Raw genomic sequence first — 22,613 nt, 5'->3', positions numbered from 1 at the left:
CCCTTCAGAGCATTGCTCACTAACTGAGAATTATGAATGTTATCTCCAATCGCAGCTAGCTCATCATGAACTTGAGAAATCCTCGTCAGTTATGGAGCCACACCCTCGCCATCCAACATCTTGGTGTTCTTGAGCTTATCTATCAATACCAACAATTGGTTCTCATTCTTATTCTAGAACAAGTCCTAAAGAGCCTTCCACATATCATGTGCAGTGTTCTTCCCAATTAAGATGAGGTATCAAGTGATCCTTGACACCATCTAGGATGATGAGCTTAGCCTTCGCATCCAACTCTTCATATACTTCCAACTCCTTGGCATCTATTGGTTTTTGAATCTCCTTGTCTGCAAACTCCCGTATCTCGTTCAACATAGAACACCATCTTGATCCTTTCCTTCCAAGGACTATAATTGGACAACCCATCCAACCTATCCTCATATCTCAAGCCAACAATCATCTTCGACTTGTTGTTAGTCCTTCAACAACAAGGCAACCAATTCCCTCTTGAGTTGTTTGTTGTGCACACTCTAATTCAGCTATCCCTTCCAAGCAGCTCTGATACCCTGTTGGAATTTCCCTTGTACCCCAGAACAGGTCTGTCTAATCACAACCTTAAGCACACTGAAATACACAACTTCGAGCACTTTGCAAAGCGGAAATGTAACAACAGTGAATCAACAAAGTACACAATTTTGTAGGCCCAAAACTTGTTTTTATTAGTCCTTCAATAAAACAAACATAGGGCTCCTGTACCAAAGATCATGGCCCTTACAAATCCCTAATACATGGCAATAGTATACATAGTATACACTAGGGCTCGAGGTTTGTCCTTTGATCTTCAATCTGCCCAAAGAACAATGAAAAAAATAACCTACTTGCTGATGTAGATCCTTTAACAACAATCCTTTCATCCCTCTTTTGTCACTGACACCTCGCAATCCTTTGCCTCCTTTACTCCAATGTTATCAGAACCGAACTGGTGACTAAACCGGAAAACCCTCTGAACCAAACCAAAAAATAGGTCGACCAAAAACACATAAAATATTCAAATTTTAAAGAAAAAAATATATATTCATGTGCATCCATATGAATGCAAATCATTTATGAACAAATAAGCAAAAGTTCTCATTTATATAGCATGTAAGGATGCACATGACCAAAATAGCATCAAGTGCAATATGTCTCTGAGCCGAAAATACAACAAACAGGGTCACTCAAAATCCAGCAGACTTGACAGTTTTTTAGGATTTCAGGGTTGGGGGGATTGTTTTCATCGGATTTGATCATCTACTAGGGTATGGAACTAGTATTTAATCAAGATCACCAAACCCTTTATGTACCTTGATGTTAGTCGCATTGGTTGTCGAACTCCCCTATCACGACCCTACTGAAAATGTACCCGTCACTCAACCAGACCAAAAAATTGGTCGACCAAAAACACAAAATATTCAAATTTTAAAGAAAAAAATATATATTCATGTGCATCCATATGAATGCAAATCATTTATGAACAAATAAGCAAAAGTTCTCATTTATATAGCATGTAAGGATGCACATGACCAAAATAGCATCAAGTGCAATATGTCTCTGAACCAAAATACAACAGACAGGCTCTAAATGACCTCTAGCATCCCAAAAAACGCATGCTACAACAAATCCTTACCTATCATCAAAATCGTTGCCTATATTGAGATTTTCGTCATCAATATCACCCTCTAAGCATTAAAATAACATAGAAAAAATGTAGCATGTTGAGTCAAGATTTTGTTTCAGTGACGGGTACATTTTCAGTAGGGTTGTGATTGGGGAGTTCGACAACCAATGCCACTAACATCAAGGTACATAAAGGGTTTGGTGATCTTGATTAAATACTAGTTCCATACCCTAGTAGATGACCAAATCCGATGAAAACAATCCCCCCAATCCTGAAATCCCAAAAAACTGTTAAATCTGCTAGATTTTGAGTGAGATTTGAAATTCTACTTTCTCAATATGAAATCCAATGAGGTCGGAACAACTCTTGAGCATCCCGAGTCATTTCATGGTAATGTTAAAAAAATTAACATTACCATGAATTGCATAGCAATACCAGGGCCATAGGCTTGAATATTAGGCTGCCCCACTCAAAAATTCCCGATTTTTCTTTAAAAAATTGCATTTTAAACATATTTTATCAATTTATACGAAACCGGCTGGTTCGGTACAAAACCGACTGGTTAGGTAAAACCATTTCCAGTTCTGAACCTCGAACCGGACCAATCGGTTCTGGTCCGGTTCTGATGACACCACTTCACTCACAGAGAAATTTGCTCCTTTAAAGTCTCTGCATACCATCTGCTCACAATGCAGTTTGTCCTTCAAGAAACACAGTATAATCAGCGCCAAATAGGTCTATTTGTCACAGTGAATTAGCCCTACAATTCACTGTACATTAGCCCTTAACCAGCTCTCCAACACTCCTTTGTTGGACAGACTTCAGTCCACCTCAGCCACCAATCATCAACAATACATCAGCCCACAACATTGTCCACCTGCCTTTACTCTCTGCCTGAGACAACTCGCTGCCTTTGTTCCAAATTTGAGGCTAATTCAGCCTCTTCTAGGGCTTGACCAAACCGCAGAAACCCTGCGCAATTCCTGAGGAACTTCGGCCCTCCAGAGCAGACTTTGACTTAAGGCTTATTAGGCCTCTTTCAAGGCTCAATGCTCCTTATACACAAAACAAAGATCAGATCACAAACAAAATGCTGCTCCTCAAATCAGCCTAGACAAAACCCTATCTAGGGCACATATCTAACACAGAATACTCGCCCTGGCTGCTAGGGAAAAATTCATCCTCTTTCAAACACAAACAGACCACAACTTTGCTCCTCTCCAAGCTGCGGCTCTTACTGAGTTTTGCATCTTCTTCTTGGCTCAATATGCTTACTGAGATGGTGCGCTATGATGTGGTGAGACCTCTACTAGGTCTCCTTTATTTATATCTTTCCATCATTGCCTTTAGGTGCCCTTTTAGTCCATAAAAAGTGCCCTCATACAACAAATAGAATAAACAAATATTATATTTAGCTCTGTAGCCCACAACATTGGGTCTAAAGCCCACCGCTTGGGTACTTTGCCCACAAAAGCTCATTTTCGTTGGTCAACTCCACACAAACCTAGTACCCAAAGGTTTGTGGGAGTACCTCCCGAGCTAGAATTTCAACAATCCAAAACATGACCAAATAGTTATAGTTACAAAATAGGCCATCTGCACACCAAATTATGAAGACCTATCCAAAACAATAAACTAAGGTAGTTGTTAAATACTATGAATCTATCGTCTATGCCATATTAAGTATGAAGACCTATCCAAAATAATAAAGTGAGCTAGTTGTTAAATACTATGAATTCTACCATCAATAATTTTGGTTTGAGTGAAGGGTGCATTTTTGCTAATAAAGCCATGACAAAGGAGCTCAACAATCAACACCACTAACAATACAGTACATAAAGAGATGGGTGCTCTTGATCCTTGATGATCTTGATTAAAGGATAAAAAAATAAATATAAAGAAAATATCAGCTTTTCCCTTTAAGAATATAAGATTACCAATAGGGAGCATCCACGGAGTTTCACAATGAGAAAAGGGTAGGGAGTGTCTCAAATTCATCTGGAGCAGCTCCCATGGGTACTCCCTAACACTCTTGCTTGTATAAAAGGGGAGCAGGCCTTGGAGGGCGCTCTCAGTAACATTGGTCGTGTGTATGCTCGGAATGTGGTTCCAACACCAATGAAGGAGATGTAACATTAATGTCTAATGGTGTGTGTATATATATATATATATATAGTTTTGAGTATTTTATGTATTTTTAGTGAAGTAATGCTTTGACCAGTTCACCCTTTCAGGCGGCAAATGCATAGGCACATCATGAAAAAAGCATCTTTTTACTCAAACATCGGTTTAAAATTGACATCAGCATTCCGAGCATCATTATTGTCCTCACATTCTTTCATAGCACTGAGGCACATCTACAACCCTGAAAAGGAGAGATCTTCAATTCTTTATTCAGCCATGTAACAATTGGAGAAGATGGTGCACGTGTATACACACATACGCCTTCAGCTCTTTATCCACCCATGTGTAATGCTTAGAGGAAATCTCTCTCTCTCTCTCTCTCTCTCTCTCTCTCACACACACACACACACACACACACATCTACAACCCTGAAAAGGAGAGATCTTCAATTCATTATTCACCCATGTAACAGTTGGAGAAGACGGCGCACGTGTGCACACACATACGCCCTCAACTCTTTATCCACCCATGTGTAATGCTTAGAGGAAATCTCTCTCTCTCTCTCTCTCTCTCTCTCTCTCTCGCATGCAAATAAATTATCACATACTAGACACAATATTAAGAAAGACACTTCCAAAGCAATTTGATACATTGCCAACTCATGGTCTACATTCAAATAGATGTAACCTTAAAAAATGTCCTATAGGCAATAAAACATCCACTCAAGATCAATGGAATAAACGAAGTACATGACCAAGATCTACGAGCAATACTTAATCTACAAAGGAAAGTGGACATGTCTAAAACAATGGCAGAGATCTCACAATGTTGCCATTTTTAGAAAGTTATAATAATTAAGGACAAGAAACGGATGTTAATAATACATTGTGCAACACCCTAGGTAGTCTCTAAGCTAGCAGCGCGAGCTTAGCTAGTGCCCTCCTTTGGGTACACCTCATATTAGCATGTTCATTTTTGCCACCGCTATGGTTAAGTGGTGGCCCTTCCTGAGTCTATATGTCAGCATAAATTGAAGCAACAACCACAAAAGTTATTTGGACATTTATAATTGATTTTTTTGGAAAAAACATGGGTTATAATAGTTTAGGACACAGATAACATACAAAGCAAAAGGAGGAAAATGTAAAAGTGTTTATGTATAAAATAATAATAAATTAATGAGAATAAATATACTAAATAAATTATGTAAAGGGTCATGATTAAAACTCATGACTCCTCATAACATAATTTATATTTGTGATATATATATATATATATATATATAGATGCTTTTTACAATGAGGGAGACCTAGCTTAAATATAGCCTCGGTGCACTTTTACAAGAAGTCGTGACCTTTAATCATAACCCTTTACATTTAGTTTATTTATTCTCACTAGTTTATTATTATTGATGAGGGGAAGGGGAGGTTTGTGTTTCAGAATATTTTACTGATCTCTAATGGCACCACATCAACCATCGAGTATATATGGTAGGCAAGTATAGAGAAATACATAGTCTTGTAATAGGACATATATAAAATAGATTGGCCAAATCCGCATATTAGTTTTACAATAACAAAATAATTGAGTCAATGATTGACAAATGGTTTACAATGTTCATATATCGATCAAACAACAGAAGCTTGTGGAGAGCTTCAAGCTCTGGTTGGGCCTACATATTAGTTCTCGTATTAAACAACACTATGAATTAATATTGAGTAATTTAATCTTGGATATCAAGACAAATCAAGCTTCAAGCCTAGATTTGAAAAATAAACCTAGATTATTCAAGATTGAAAAACGTACTTCTAAATACAAGAAATGCAAGCAAACCTGCTAATATAGTAAAAGAATATATTCCATGGAACAATCCAAGAAAAGAAATCAAACAAATTATCTACGTTAACCTGCCCTAAATTTGTGGTCAAAGTTTGAAAGTTTGTAGAATTCCAAACAATGGCACCTTAACCAAATTGAAATGTTGAAGATGCCAAAAATCCTAAGAAAAGATCAATAATAACGTGTATATGAATTATAGAAACTTTACCAAATTGGTAAACCCCACAAGCTTTTGGCATTCTACAAATATAAGAAAAGCTAAACGAAGAATCCCAACTCAGTCATTTCAAAAGTCCAGTAACTGACAGGGCAATGCATGAATAACTGGAGTGAAAAATACATGCAAGTAGATGATAATATAACATATAAAAGTGTCTCGAGAGCCATCCAGATTCAATACCAATTACAAAAGTGTGAATAGTGTATCACCAATTCAAACAAATAATATGACGATTTCATAAAGTGAGAAAGAGGACTCTGAAGTCACAGTACTTTATAAATGCCTTTCTTAAATAAAACACCCTACATTCAAGCAGAGATACCAAATATTCAAGTCAGACAAGAATAGTTATAAAGACGAGGCAAGAATATAAAAACTGACCAGTGCCGAAACTCTCTTCACCACAAACAGAACACATTCCAGCATCCATTAAATTTCCAAAAAACTTCCAGCCAGTGGGCACCTAGTTTCAAAGACAAAAACAATATTTACATGACCCACAATGCAATTCTGCCATTAAGAAAAAAATATGCATAAATCGTGATGCTTTCATACCTCAAAAAACCTAAGATTAAGACTTTTTGCAACTACATCAAGTGCAGCTGATGTTGGCATGCTTCTGCAAAAGTGATTGACAACAATACGATACATTTGAGTCCAAAAGCAGATAAGAAAGACAAACAAGAAATGAGAACGTTTCACTACATATAAACATTTTGTTTCTACATGGAGACCTCTAAAACAGAGAATTATATGCATTGTGGTTCCCGTAATAAAAGTAAGCAACATTAAATACAACAGCTGATGAGAAGACAAGCAAGAAGTGAGAATTCATCATCACATATTGTTTAGCGTTAAGTTTATTACAAAAATGATGAAATGCCTTGCTTAAAACACTGGCTCGCTACTGGTATGTTAATGTAGCTGTTAATAATGGCTACACCTCCAAAAATCCTATGTATTATTAAAAGAAATATAAGGATGCAATGATCTAGTATCTAAAATGATCTGAGATCCAGCCTATCATTTGAGATCAAATAAAGGAGAAGCACATACAATTCCTCAATCTATGCCATGAAACATTTTGCATGAAAAGAGCTAGGCATCTCTGGTCCACATAACAAAAGGTGGAGAGGAAACCTCTTGATCCGTGATCCAAGACAAGTAAACTGCCCACTAATCTCATAGCAGAACAGATATACGAAAATGAGGTGCTCCTCCAACTCTTTCTCCTATAATTGACAAAGTTGGCAAGTCCCCTCAAGGCAAGGGATGTGGGGAGCAATTCCAAACTAATAGTACCTGTCTGTGAACAGGTACTATAGCTAGACACTATTCTGTTTGTTGTTTGTGTGTGTTTTGTTTCTATCCAGTGGGAACATCTACATCCAAAGCAGATACTACGAATATTGTGAATTTGACACCATTCCACCTTTAATTATTCAAAAAAAGTATAAATCATCTAGTGCATTCTTATGTCTTGCAGTCATTGTTTCCGTACCTTGCAACACCTTTCAATCCAGAGCTGAAGTATGGAATGGCTTCAACTGCATTTGCTGCAATGATGGCAACAGAATCTGATGGAGTCACAAAAAACCTGAAGACATAGCATAACCACACATCTGAGTGCCTTCAATGACATTCACCATGGCCAAGATTAGCTTAAACCGAAATCAAGCAGCAAAGATCAATTCAAAAATTAATTTTCACCTCTTGCCAAGAACCATATTACGATCTGCATCACCATCAGCAGCAGCACCAAATTCTGGTGGTTCTGAATCAGGAGCTTGTTTACCCAATCCCATCCGGGTAACCAACTCCTTGGCATATGTTAAATTTGGGTCTGGATGACTTCCTCCAAAATCATCCTGCTCACTTAAGAAGTCTAAATGTAAATGGCACTCATACATAGACAAAGAATGTGCATCTAAGCTGTAGACATAATATAAGTGTCCCAATGTTTGTAAAAGGAAAAATTATATACTGTAGGGTACTTTTACAGGTATGTAGATTTCCAGTAACAAAAGACAACAAACGTGCACAATCCTGGACACTGATGAAAATCCATCATTTCAATTTAGAAGTGTATCACCTTTGGAGTGCAATTTATTAATGAGCTCTCACTAGCAGACAGCTCCTCCACAAAAATCCTTTTGGCATATATCCCAGCCACTCCATGAAGTGCATCATAGCTGACACAGAGAGCACCAGACAACAAATATTAGTTCAAGCTTCTGAAGATGAATATTCATCATGTTCTCCAGAGTTCCATTGATGTAAATTCTTAAATATATGAAGTATGGCTCCAAATTAACTCTACATCATGACTTGAAATCACAACAAATAATATATATATATATACTTGTGTGATTTCAAGTCATGATGTAGAGACTCTGAAGCAATATATTTCCCTAGACATTATATTTACCAGAACGTAAATTTGGGGTATGTAAGCAGCTTTTGAATAGCTCCGAAGTCAAATATAGTCCTGGAACACAATTCAGAGGAAACCAGTAAGTTCAATAAACGATTCAACATTAATAAACATATTTGGTTCAGCATTTCATAAGTTGGCTATTTCCCTCCCACATATTTTATTATTTCATTTTCATTAAATTTGCAGATCACATTTTACATTTTTATGCTTTGTGCTAAATCCAGAACATATACATATCAGTTGCACTCATATATATAGTTTTACATAAACTAATAAAATTAGTCAGATTTTTCCCATGCCCTTTAATATAACAACTTCCATACTAATCTATGAATCCAACTAACCTACCTTGAACTTGCCATAACTGGAGTTAAGTCAGGGCTACTCAAGTTGTCTAGCAAGTAAATATAATAATGTGATTGAAAATCTCAATCGGCAATGAACAATGTTAAACTATTAAAGATAGTCATTTTTTTCTAAGGAAAACACCTCATTGAAAACCCATCCAAGTGCTTCCCCATGATTCATGGATGGTAATGATGGTAAAATGCCAGCCTTTTTTACAGAGCCTAATCCAGAGGGGACCAAAAGACTTGAACCCGTGACCTCCCCAACTTTGGGGGAGAGATCCCACATCATCCTTGTTACCTGCTCAGATGTACCTACTAGGGAACAAAGACCCACTGCCCAATGGACAAGGCACCTACAAATTGTACCAAGTTCAGAAGTCCAGCAGGGCAAATTTTGCCACCTTCCTTTCTCTAGTTTCTCTCTCTTCTTTTTCTCTCTATGCAAATTCCATACCCCCATGGGAAAATTGTCAACAATGACACCAGCATGATGAACTTATGTAACAAACTTAGGCACTTGGGAACTAGTTAGTAAGAACGTCACTCTAGAGTGTTTTTTTACTTAATTAATTATTTTCGTTTTTAGCGATAAATAATTAATTGAGTTTTTTCACTCACATCCTCCAAAGCTGGAGTGTGATTACTAACTAGGCCTTGAGTGTGTTTTCTAAGTCTAGGGTCAATGTATATTACCATGCTAGGCAATTCCAGAGTCTCACGGAATTGCACTAGGTATTTCTAGGGTTTTTTAATAATTAAAAATTTCTCACAGAACTAGAATTTTTAATAAATTTCTATGTAACAAATAAAAAAGTGGCACTAGGAAATGTTGCATGCCATGTAAGTACTCAAAATACCAACATTATCCTAGTACTCACTTTAGGGTGTGATTTTTCCTCACAAAATCACTTTTACTCAAGAAGTGAGGAAAAAACAAGGAAAATCAGAAATTAAATAACTGGGAACACATTAAAAATATGTTTCCAGTCAACTACGTGTCACAAACACTTGAGTGGAGTGACTTGGCAACATGGATGAGTTAAACATAAGTTATGGGGCCATGTAAGGCCCACGAGTTAAGGAATCAAGTGGTTGTCATACACCACGAATTGGGCTGCTGTGTTTCCAGTCAACTACGTGTCACAAACACTTGAGTGGAGTGACTTGGCAACATGGATGAGTTAAACATAAGTTAAGGGGCCACGTAAGGCCCACAAGTTAAGGAATCAAGTGGTTGTCATACACCACGAATTGGGCTGCTACCTAGCTTGAGATAGGGGCCGAGTTCACACTTGTGCATGGAGCCGAGTTGCATGTGTCAAAAGGATAAGTTAGTGGTAAGTTACGTGGGCAATGTGGCAAGCCACTCCCACTTCACTCCCCCACTTGGCATTCATTTTTTTCCTTGGCTACCTATGCAACTCTCTCATGCTCATATGTTGTCCTCTCTTTGGGAGATATGCAGGCACACTTGGCAGCTATTATCACACTCAAGAAACTCGCATTTCTCTTGGTATTGTCACCCTTACACTTGTAACTCTTCCTCATTGTGATCTTCCCCTATTCTCCTATAAATGTAATGTTCCTCTCTTGAGCAAGCTAGTATTGAAGCATGACAGATTTGTAATAATTCCATCTTGCTAATAAAAAAGGCTTTGGAGGCTCATGATATTGTAGCATTGTGTGGTTTTCTTGGAGCATATTGGCGTAACCTTGTTGGGTTTTCATGTTATTGCTTTGAGTTTGTAGCTTTAGGCCTTGATAGGGACATTGTTGTCCAAAGGAGAAGGCTGGCAATTATTTGTTAGTCCCTTGTTAGTTTATATTCTAGAATTGAAATTCACGTGCGATTCTCAGTTGAATAGCATGTTTATTCTTTTCATTGTGTAAGCTACACCTATGCTACTAATCTTTTTGGCAATATCATAAGTGTTTTACAGGTTCCTCTTGCTTGGAGTTGGGGAAGTCCTCAACTGGATTAGCCATCTTCTTGCACTGAAGAAGCATTAATCCCACTTGGAATCGCGTGCCCCAAGTACCTTTTGAAGGCCCCTCTCTCTTCTGTCCTCACAAGATATCAACAATTCTTGGTTTTACTTGTAAGCATTTCCTTGATATATCTAGCATTGAAGAGGCTAAATAGGCTATTGACCTAACAGCAATAAAATTAGGTAAGAAAGGGCCAAATTCTCTTGGACTCTCCTTAGCTAAATAGTGTAGAAATCTAATACTTTAACTTATGCATTTCACTTGGTATTTTGGGCTTTCATATATTAACATTGTTTTGTTGAAAATTGACAACTATGAGATGAATTTCCTTCAATAAAAATTCATTTCTGACCTTTCTAGAGTGACTTTCTAAAAATAGAAATTCATGTATATCTTTGCAACCATGACTTTCCAAAAATAGAAGATCACCTTCCATCATTTGTAGTCATATATATTATATATATGATGGGAAATCACTTAACTTGTCCTTAATGAATCTCAATTGTTTAAGTTTTAACTTAATCATCAATATTATTGTTATCATTATTATCCTTTTTATTATATTATTATTGAAAAGAAATTCAAGTCTCTCAATCATGAGACTCAATCATGTCAGATTTAACTCCGCTCAATTAATGCATATGTCACTCTCTCTCTCTCTCTCTCTCTCTCTTAATGGATTCATTCTTACCCAATGCTTCCCAATCCTCCATTCTTTCCTCCCAAATCGAATACAAGAATGAAGTGTTTCTCTCCCTCTCAACTAGGGAGGATATACCCATTCCTCTAAAAGGAGTGTATCCAAGCTCCCTCTTAACCTAAGACTTGCTTCCAGCAACCTTCTACTCTAGGTAGAGATCGTGTGACTATCTATTGCTTGTGGGGCTCCTTTTTATGTCATGAAGTTCATCTTTAACATTATGGAGCCTTCACCTTTTGGGACTTCTTCATAGGGCATTGGCCATCCATCATTTTCCTTCACGAGCCACATTGATCATGTCATCATTTTCTTTATTGGAAAGTGATATTCTAGTCCACATTTGGGGTTTCTTCATACTACTACCTCTTCCAAGTCATGTTTTCTTTAGGATCTTTCATCCAACAACATGAGTACTAGTTGTAGGTGACATCTACAACCTTCTTTCAGTAGCCTTGTATCAACCCATCCAGATGTTGTTCAAAATCAAAAATGAACATCAAATCACAGTTACCTTTTGTGATGGCCTTTCATCATGACATCTAGCTTGCCTACAACATCTTGCACATTAATAAACACATTTCCAAGACTTCATATGTCAAGGGTCCTCTTTTCTTTACAAACCTTATCATGGTCTTCTTCTATTATGGAGATGTCATGATCAATTTTGGATGTTGACTTCCCTTTTCTTATGTGACCACAGTTGTATCTGTCACAATCTCTTCTTTATTTCTTCACATATTGCTTCCCAGGAACTCAGTTCCTTCATCTTTGTCAACTACCTCATATTCCATATGAGGACATATTATATTGATTTCATCTTATCAATATGTGAACCATGCTTTCATGCATCTTTTCAAAGGAAGAGATCCTTGATCATGCTCTCAAGGTAGAGCATTTACCCATGCTTTTTGCAGCCATATGATGACATGATTTAAACTATCAAATATATGCATACATATCTATTTTCTCCTTTTGGTCATCTAGACTTCCTTCGGCAGCTTCCTTTCCTTGATTGAAAGTACTTCAATCAACTTGACCTACTGCACTTCTTTGTCACCATACCATCACCCTTTTAAACAATGTATCCCACTTGCTTCTTCCAAATAGAGGTGAACCTCCCAATGAATATTCCAACAAAGGATCTAGATTATCCTCATCCAACAAATGCTCCTTTCTCATGATGATGATGTATGATGAATTTATGATGCTAGATGACTTTCTTTCAATCATATGTACTATATACGATTTCAATGAGGTTGTCTAGAGTTACTTCCTTTATATGATAATTGCTACATCTTTGTAGACTTCTACTGAAACTATTTTTTCAAGCTTCTCTAATGATGTCATGAGCTCTTGCTTTAACGGTATGCTTCTAGTATGATGCCATCTTCTGCTAAAATGCATCCTGTCATAATACTTCTCATCTTGATTGCCATGGTGGAGATCTTTTCACCTACTACTTTTCCTTGCTATGCATTGGAGAAACCCTAATAGTGAAGATCTATCCCTTTGGATTTTTTTTTCAAGTTCTCCCACTTCTTCGGTGATATGAGTTTCATTTCTTTCTTTCCTCTTGTCCTTCTTGAACTTCAAACAACCTCTCTTGTAGTGCCCATATTCCGGAAAACTTCTCAGCTAGGGCTTGAAATATATCAAGATCCCACTATTGGAATTTCGTAAAATTTGGAGGGCCTCTTGAGGACACACCAGTGCAGTTTTGGGCAAGATATTGAATTCTTTGGATGGCTAAATCGTGAGAAAAGTGATGCCCTATGTGACCTATGGAGGCTAGAGCTAGAAAAAGAGGGGAAGGTGAGAGGAATTCTCTTTGAAAATGATCACCTATGGAAGGATCAGTGCCTTATCCTTCGAGGAAGATGGAGTCAAAATGAAATTTATAATTTAGAGGAACTACACCCAATCAAGGAGACTTCTAGACAGCTTTGCATGGCAATTAGGGCATGAGAGCAATTGCTAGAAGAATTTACACTTCAATTTGCAATAATTGATGACTTATGAAGATGTGTTCAATAGAAACAATCTCTAGGAACATTCACCATTTCACGCATGATACATGAGATGATGCAATGCTAAAAAAGATTGAATTTCCACAATTTCGCATAATAGAAGTAGTAAATTTCAGACCTAGTATAGCGAAAATCCTAGCAACATTCATGTATTAAAGAAAACAACAAGAATATACATGAAAAGATCACTTACATGTGTAAAAGAGTATATCCAATCACCAAATTATATCCCACGACCACGCTGCCATCCTCACACCCGTTGATTGTCAACCCTTGCAGCGTAAATCCCTGGCAGGTAGGTGTATCGATCCGTCGTCCACCTATTGTGCCCCCCTGTATTGTGTATCCCCCATTGCATATTCAACAACGTCTCGATCGAACCGGATTCCACGACCACGTTGTCCCGTCCACCTTTTGTTTTTTTGGCCGGTCAACCAATACAACGTGACATTTCATTCGATCCATTCAAATTATATATAACTATATAATACCTATAGTTATAATATAAAGTACTCAATATAATATATATATATATATATATATAATAAAAATAATAATAATAATATTATTATTATTAAATTTTAAAATATATATATATACATATATATAAAGAGATGATAAAAAAATATTTAAAAAACCCTAGTTCCAAAAATAATATTACTAGCAAGTTATACAAGCTAAGGTGCCAAGAACTGTCAGCAACAAACATGGACAACTCGCGAGTTGATCACCCTGTATGTTAAATTCTTGCAGAGGTCTAATTTCACATGGAAGAAAACTTTGCGTACGATTCCACTGCCCCTCTATGCTTGGTTGTCGTGTTAGCGTATTGAGGGAAGGTCCAATTTCCAAATCACGCAATCCATGATTCATGCAAACCATCTCCTTCATGGCTTCCACCCTAGCAGCCAGAGCCTCCTTATCTTCTTTCTCAGTCTCATAAGTATGACATTTGTTGCATTTTGGACAAGGTATCCCTAGATCCCCAATAGGTGGACGACAAAAACAGAAATGACCAAATGAAGTTGTTTGTCTGCAAACGTAACACAATTGGTTCCCACACCTACATGTCATGACATTGCAGCGATCCGACTTGATTATCGCTACCTTGCAAATGTTACATTCTCTTATCACAACTTTGGTCATCCTCTCTTCAATTTTCCTACGAACAACCGTTTCAGCTGATTTTTTTTCAACCTCTTCACAGCGTAGTGGTAAGTGACTCAACCCCTTGCATTAGGTACATGAAGCTTTTAAAAATTTAGGGTTTGGACAGTCCAAGACTTGTGCACACTTGTCTATTTCATATGGAATGCTATAGAATGGGCAATAAATTAAATTCTCAATTTTGGCTTCAGCTAAAGCGTCTTAGGCCTGGTGATATTCATATCTTTCAACAACATCATTTAGAATAGCTTTCCTACAAAGGAATTGATTCCTTGCAATGACCAATACTAATGCAAGATAAAGAGCCATGTACCCTTAGACCTCCATAAAGGATTTCATTAACCTGCTTCTCTATACATTCAAAACAAATCTGATGCCCATCCCCACACTGTACCATATTTTCAAATTGATATTCCCGATAGCAACAATTACATTCTATCCAAAATACACCGCCCCGAGAATTCAATGTACACGGTGATCGATAAGGTTTTGCAACAATTTGATATAATGGCAGATCAAGGAATAAATGAAACAAAGCCAATGTTGCAACTCCATTCTATGCATCATCAACAGATTCCACATCATCTTCATCGACACCATTTTCATCTAGATCATCATCTTGATCTACACAATCCTCGTCACCTTCATTTTGATCATCATCTTGATCTATATCATTCTCATCCACACAAAGATCAACTTCATCTGGATCATCATCTTGATCTATATCATCCTCATCCACATCAAGATCAGTTGCATCTAGATCCTCATCTTGATCGATATCATTTTCATATTCATCATCATCTATTACATCTTCATTTTCATTATCATCATTATGATCAAAACCTTCTTCTCCTGCTTCACCTTGTTTCGTTTCTTCACCTTCACTATCATCTTCCTTATTATGGATTTTTGCATAACTGTTCTTTAGACATGCATAACTTTTGCACATGATTTTCCTAATCGCTGAAATGCTTCTTGAATTTTACTAAATTGCTCAATGAATTCAGGGTGAAAACTTAACGGCATATTGTGTGGCGGATAACGTTCAAAGACTCGCATGGCTCTCACACTATTGACGCAACAAAATTGTAGATGGTTGACTTTAAATGTAAAATACACAAAAGGTATTTGTAATAATAATTTATTAATATATATAAAATGTACAAGGATGATTGAATGTTACAATGAGGCCCTGCTTATATACCTAGGCAGGTGTCGTTTCACATGCCTTTTCACTTAACTAATGACTATTTAAAATAATCATTATTTTGATTATTTATTATTTATATTTATTTATACTCATTTATTTTTTATAATTTATATTCGTAACATACATGAGTTACCCCACCCTTTGTTTTTCCAGCCTTCTTCATATGCCTTTTGCCTTTGATTGATTTTTCTTATAACTACTCTAGGCTCCAAGGGATGAGAGCATGATGTGTAATATATAGCGGTTGATACCCCCTTACAGTGGGGCAGTTCATCGCCCACTAGGGGTTGGGACAATCATGGGTTCCTCAATGATGGAAGGGGCACATCTAGGGCCCATAGGAACCAAAGTGATGGCCATGGATAAGGGGTAGAGCTCATGTTTAGCTTTTGCCCACATGCTAAATTTGTATGTCCCGACCATCTTTTTCATTTTATGGTACATTTATTGTTGAGAGTGGCCAAATTATGCTCTCTTTTTTTCTTTTTAGTTGCATCAACCTTCGGGGCATCATTCCAGGCTCAACCCAAGATGTGGACAAGGGGAGGAGGAAGCTAACCCTATGAAGACCTAGTGGACACATGTGGACCCGAATGGGAAAGGAGATGAATGGGGCTAAAATGAGTGGAAGGGGGTGATGTGTATGGTATCGAAAAGCGGGACCACACAACAAAATTTGGTATTTCCCAAGTAGTACCAACCCTAAAGCTAGTGGACAGTAAAGGAGATCCCACGGGACTAAGAAACAAGGTTAACCACAAAATCGGGCAATGGACACAAGAATACAGACCTAGCCCACTCTTTCTGCTGAATTCCCCCACCAATCCATGCCCAAAAGTGCCCATGACAAGTAAGGAAAATTACCTAACCATACCAATGAAAAGTCATACCTTTGGGGTTGGGAAACCCATCTTCAAACATACAATCATAACAAGTGGGTGAGGGACCACATGGCTGCCCAAGTGGCGGAGATAATGGCACATCAAGCTATCTAGTGGCTGCAAAGGGTTGTTGGTTGTCAACTGAGGACCACCTAGGATAAAAAAAAATCTCTTGTATACACTACTCGTAGGTGGTGGGTAACATGCCCTTACATATAGCCCTAATACAAGGACACAACTAGGTCTTGTTGTCAACAACTATGACCACCAATTTTCCCTAAACAAAGTACACTTGGCCTACTTGTTGAAGGAGCGCTATACTCAACCCTTTCAATCCATGTACCTTGAACAAATATGGCGGGTGCTTTGCCTCCCCATCTGTTGATCACTACAACTGCATCTCCAGTTGTCCAATCTGCCACTATCAACCCTCCTATTGCTCCAAGAGTGACTGAACTTTGGCTCACTGATCTACCCACTGGTAATGGCAAGGTTGCTCCATCATCATTGCTCTTACAGTCTCTAACTTCTGCCCACTACTAATCTCTTTGTTGCTCCAAAGATGACCAGATTTAGGGCTTTAACATTCTTCCCTCTTATCGTTGAGTTTGCCCTAGTGTAACCCACTAAACTAGGGGAACCAAATCTACCTTCTAACAGTCCCTTTGTTGCTCCAACAATCAATATACATGAGGAGTTCAAGGACTACCCTTACACAGTGACAAAGTTGCTCCTTTGTCACACAACATAAGGCATCATCAACAGCTCATTGATCTGCTCTTTGACTTCTCCATGAGGCAATCCTTAGGGCATCCAAAATTGCCCACACATAGTCCATAATTTGACTAACCTTAGGGCACAAATACACATCCCTCACACTTGTAATTTGCTCCTCAAATTACACAGTTTTAGGGCTCTTCCTAGCAGCCCACTCAACAATGGATCCTCACTATAACTTAGGGCTACATATATTGTTCAATAAAGATGAACAGACCTCATTCTTCCTTCACCAAGCCAACCCTACTCGTTGTCACTCTCCTCATAGATCATTTCAGCCTCTCCACTTAGGGTCACGGCCCTCCTCACCATGCTCAAAACTAGGTCGCATTCCACAAAGATTTAGATTTTGGATAGGCCGTAGGGTTGCTCACATCATAAGAAGCCCTAATTAGGGCATATTACACTATTGTCCACTATGAAACTAGATTCGTCCCCCAAGGCCTATGTGTCACGAATCCAGCGAATACGACACGATTCGTGTCCAGAAATCGTGACACGTTGTGTCTCGATCGGGACACGACGTGTCACTATTTCCAAACACAAATCGGAAAAAACAGCAACCCACGCGCCTTTTGAAGAGCCTTTCCTCAGTTCTTTTTTCACATTCACTTGTTTACTTTGTTGTGGGTTTGTTGTGGGTGTTTGGGAGCAAGGAGCAAAGGGTGTGGGAGCATTTTCAATGAGATTCAAGCAACAAGTAATGCATTTTCTCTCTAATATTTTTGCATTTTTATTACAGCAATTTGCATACCCATTTCTTTTACATATTTGTGCATTTTTTATTTATTTTTTTACAGCACTCATGGATCAATCAAGTGCAGCATGGAAGGGGCAAAGGAAGGGGAAGAATGTCCCCATTGGAGATGCCCCTCCTCTCCCAATTTCATCAGATACGGGATTTCAAACATATATCTTCATTTAGACGTAAGTTTTACTGTTTACGAAGTAACAATATGCATAGTACATACAAATACAACTGTGACATAAATGATAAATAAATTCATCAATGATCCAATAGGAGAAAGACAAGATAGAAATATAAACATACTAACATATGTAGTTTTCTCATTAAGTCAACATAATCAAAATGTGTTACATAGGTAGTGCAATGCCAATGGCAAAAAGAAATAGCAAATATAAAACAACTAAAAGTATACAAGCCTCAAGGCTGTAGGTAGCTCATGACTCATGAGTCATCAATCCTCGTAGTCATCATCAAGATCAGCATCATTGTCCTTATCATAATGTTCACCACTACTCTCCTCTGTTGCGTCCTCCTCCTCGGTATCCAAAGTCATCTCTGCATCTGTTGGTGTGAAGGATGACCCCTCTACAGTATCACCATCATCAAATCTGACAGGCTCTAGCACTGGATCATTGAGATCCAAGTTAGCCAATGCCAACTCAACATAGTTGTCCAAACCCATATCAGCAGGAAAGACATCCCACATTTTTGTCTTTCCCTTCAACCACTCATCCCTCTGTGTGTAAATAAGACAAAGGTTAGTGTGCACATACACCATTGTCTGTGCCTTGGACTACTTAAGCCTGCTCTTCTTGACACGATACAAATTCCCATAGGTGCCCCAATTCCTCTCGCAACAAGAGGATGAAGTCACTTGAGAGAGGAGCCTCGTGGCTAACCACTGTAGAGGAGGGCTTGTTGCCCCATGATTTTCCCACCAAGAATAGGGCTTCTTAGTCCCCCTATCTCTAATCAAATCATATCTTGCAAATCGACCAGTGCCAGTGGAAAACTCTGCAAAGGCATCCTCCACCTCATCAAGGGATGCTCGATCCTGAAAAACCCGCCTGAATGCATCTTTCCTCCCCTGTGAGATTTCACCATCCATGTGAGGATGGAATCTGCGGGAAGGTCCACCATTCAACCACTCATGGTTGTAGTATTTTGGGTTCAATGAGTGAGCCAAACAATGTAAAGGTGTGCAATTCTTGTCCCATCTGCTGACAAGAATATCTTGTATAGTGGTGAAGAAGGCCTTTGATGATGTCTCTAACTATGTTTATTTTTCCAATATATTCATATTAAAATACATTTGGTCAAAGCTTATCTCAATTCTTCATCTCCCTTTTCAGTTCTTCATCACTCTCTCACCTTGAAGATGGATCAGGTACCATGGATTTGAAATGTCTACTCTATATCCTCTAATGCAGCAGCAGCAGCACAGGGCAGTGAACGCTGAGAAAGAAAATGGCATTGGCCTCTAGTAAGAGACCTGGAGTCTCCCCAATTTGATAAGTTTCATGTCATTCCTTGGACCACCCTGGAACCAAAGCCTCCATAAGAAACAAGCACGGTAACAACATATGGGAGCTTATCGTGGTGGATCTGGAGACTGTAGTTGAAGAGTGGCAGCCTCCCCCTGACAACAATGACCCTCCAACTAATGCAGTCAGCTTCCCAATGCTGCAGAATATGGTTGTTCACTCTGCCCAGTTCACTTGTATTGTGTTTAATGTTTTCTGCACTTGATTGTGGGATACTTTATGACACTTAAATTTGATTTCCCTGCATGGATGGTTTTGATTGGCTAGGCTTTATTATGACTATCAAACTTCGTTTATAGAGGTTGCTTTGTGGCCCTTTTTTTGTATATTGTATCTTTTCTGTATATAAACGGAAATATGAAGCATTTTATCAACAACAACAAAAAGAGATTTGCAGTATGAACTGCAAAAACATATGGTTTTTTGTTTGACAAATTCAACTTTCAGATTCTTATATCTTATTGGGCCCCATTACAATGGAGATTGAAATAGTGCTGCACCACCCTACGATATATAAAGAGCAACAATTGGCATGTCTAAGATTAATAGGGATAGGTAGCTTGTTGGGGAAATCATAAGTGGCATGGTTAAAGAATGTGCAGTGGCCTCTGAGCAGTGGCCTCTGATGGTCATTAAATGATGAGATTTTAGGAAGTTGATGGACAGTCTGTGTTCTTTAAAATAGGAATTGGGTTCCATTGAGCTAAAATGGAGCAATGGATGATAAAATATGTTATGCTGCAAAAAAATCTCATACCAAATTAGAAAATGATACCTTTTCTGATCAGTGCTAAACTAACTTGATATCCATGGTCCTTTTTTTCTTTTCTTAAATATAATTAAATTTATAAAATGAGAAAATCTGTTCCCCAGTAATATAATGCAAGCCTGGAACATGCAATACTTCTTGTCTTACCTCCCGGACTTCTTCTAACTTGTTCTCTAAAGTAAATGAGGTGTGAACTATACCAAGCACAGATTCTATCTGAGACTGACAGCTTCTTTCAAGAAGAATATTGTGAAAATCCACCTTTGCCTCTCAAGATATTGTCGTGAATATGTTTCCTTCCTAATACCTATAGCTCACTATATAGACAACAACTTTAAAATGAATTCCCTTTCTGTTAATTATTCACTAGGTCATCCAAAATCCATCTAGCTGAACCCACAATCGACATGTTCACATATACAATAACAGAAAACAAAACAACTAGCCATTTTTTAGACAATTTACTGCAGATGTCTTTCCTAGTTTCAAAATTAAGCATTCCTGCCAAAATACCCATGTTGCAAATAATTCTGACTACAAGGGAAATATTAGATAGCAACACAATTGATTTTTCAATCCAATCACAAACAACTACAGTTAAGTAAAATGTAGAAGTAAAAGTCTAGGAAGCAAACAAATTGAAAGAAACAACTACGATAGAGGCTTACTTCATCAGTTTAACATAATCTTCCGTGGGATCAAAGACATCCACATCAAAAGGTCCCTCGGGACCACCAAAAGTTGTTATGCCTATGGTTGATATGTCTACCTGCATAGCAGACTCTTAGTGTTAAACTGTGGGGAATGTGATACAATATTTAACCATAAACCCATCACTATAGGAATGACTGGAAGTTTTGATTTCATTCATGAATATCCTCAAAAACAATGACTGCAGAAACATGAGGCTTTACATCTGGGAGATCTTCTGCGGTAAAATACTCCTTTATTGTTTTAGTATTCTCGTATATCTTGTCAGTAATCCCTTCAGGAGCTGGCCCCCCATTTTCCATGTTGTACTTTATTCCAAAGTCCTGCATCATAAGCCCAATAAAAAGAGCCTGAGTGAGAAAAGTAAGCTGAAACAAAATTTCATAATTTTCTGTGGCAGATAATTTGTAGCGAATACAGTCCTTACAAACATAGAAACTAATATCTGACAAAATTTCTGTATCCTCACACTGGGGCATAGAACTTTTTTGCAGTGCTCAAGATCATATTTACGCCAATAAGAAACTAAAGCGCTGGGTAGATATTATCTCAAGAGTTCTAACTCTGGCAAAAGGGTCGCACTCTAGTGCTAGACAATCGCAGGATGTTATATATATTCAACATAAACAAAAAACAAAAAATAACACCCTTTTTAACTTCGGGTCCTGGGGCACCCTAATCCTTGAAAAAGCAAAAAAATAATGCAGCTGCTAAGCCAAATAATGAGTGCTCCATCTGGCTGTGGTCTTGCAGCAAGTTGAAGCGTTTGCAGCTATGATGACCCAGGTTCAAAACTTACAGAGGATGCTCCATGTGATAATGTGGTTGACAAAAGGCGAGGTTCAAGTCCAGAGTGATTGTGATGGATTAAGTACCCCTCAGTCACAAAATCGTAGCCAATGGTCCTCTGGTTATATTCTAAGACATTATGTACCACCTGTTAGGGTCCTATAATTCATAGGATCAAATGATGATTGAATGGTTTCTTTCAGTATTTCAAATTGTAAATAATATTGCATACTGCAAATGATTTCCAAAAACAATAGAAAAACGAAAAGAGAGTATAAATAGAAAAAATAGAAAAAGAAAAAGAAATGATAAAAGAACCTCACAAAAAAAAGAATAAATGCGAAAGTGATGCCAGTTGAAGTACCACTGATAGTCCAATACTTTTGTGGTGAATAAAATCATGAAATTGTGTGCAGCTTGTTTAAAATGCCACAATACTTCCTTTTGTTTGAAACATACAATTTAATAATGTTCAAGCAAATTTCAATTTATGTCAATTAGATTAGAGTGAATAACTTAACCAAACAGTGTAATCTTGGCTGAAATTAGACAGGGAGAATAGGTGAATAAATTAATCCAACAGTTTAATCTGAATTAATGCAGTTGGTAGATTAGTTTAGTTGTTGGATAGATATTTTTAAGTTCTTTAAAAATGGCAAAATAAACAGGGTTTGCAC

The 22,613-nt window shown here is 37.7% G+C and overlaps 1 protein-coding gene across 2 annotated transcripts in view; it reads right to left on the bottom strand.

Moving 5' to 3' along the window:
- The window catches only part of LOC149224007 (phosphoglucomutase, cytoplasmic 1-like), a 78,326-nt gene that overhangs the window by 18,663 nt on the left and 37,050 nt on the right, over positions 1–22,613 (bottom strand). For both annotated transcript variants that reach the window (XM_089385989.1, XM_089385988.1), the window contains exons 7-14: positions 21,351–21,470; positions 21,105–21,205; positions 8,266–8,325; positions 7,930–8,029; positions 7,548–7,705; positions 7,339–7,434; positions 6,393–6,456; positions 6,219–6,300 (exon numbers count right to left, since the gene is read on the bottom strand). In XM_089385989.1, coding sequence (XP_089242115.1) covers positions 6,219–6,300; positions 6,393–6,456; positions 7,339–7,434; positions 7,548–7,705; positions 7,930–8,029; positions 8,266–8,325; positions 21,105–21,205; positions 21,351–21,470 — 781 coding nt within the window. The remainder of the gene's footprint in view (positions 1–6,218; positions 6,301–6,392; positions 6,457–7,338; positions 7,435–7,547; positions 7,706–7,929; positions 8,030–8,265; positions 8,326–21,104; positions 21,206–21,350; positions 21,471–22,613) is intronic.

The sequence above is a fragment of the Pinus tabuliformis genome, chromosome Q, assembly GCF_031772625.1.
Source record: "Pinus tabuliformis cultivar Carrire ecotype Pingquan chromosome Q, CPIR1, whole genome shotgun sequence".
Classification (NCBI taxonomy): Eukaryota; Viridiplantae; Streptophyta; class Pinopsida; order Pinales; family Pinaceae; genus Pinus; species Pinus tabuliformis.
Note: the sequence above shows the minus strand (reverse complement) of the source record. Positions and strands in the feature narration are given on the sequence as shown.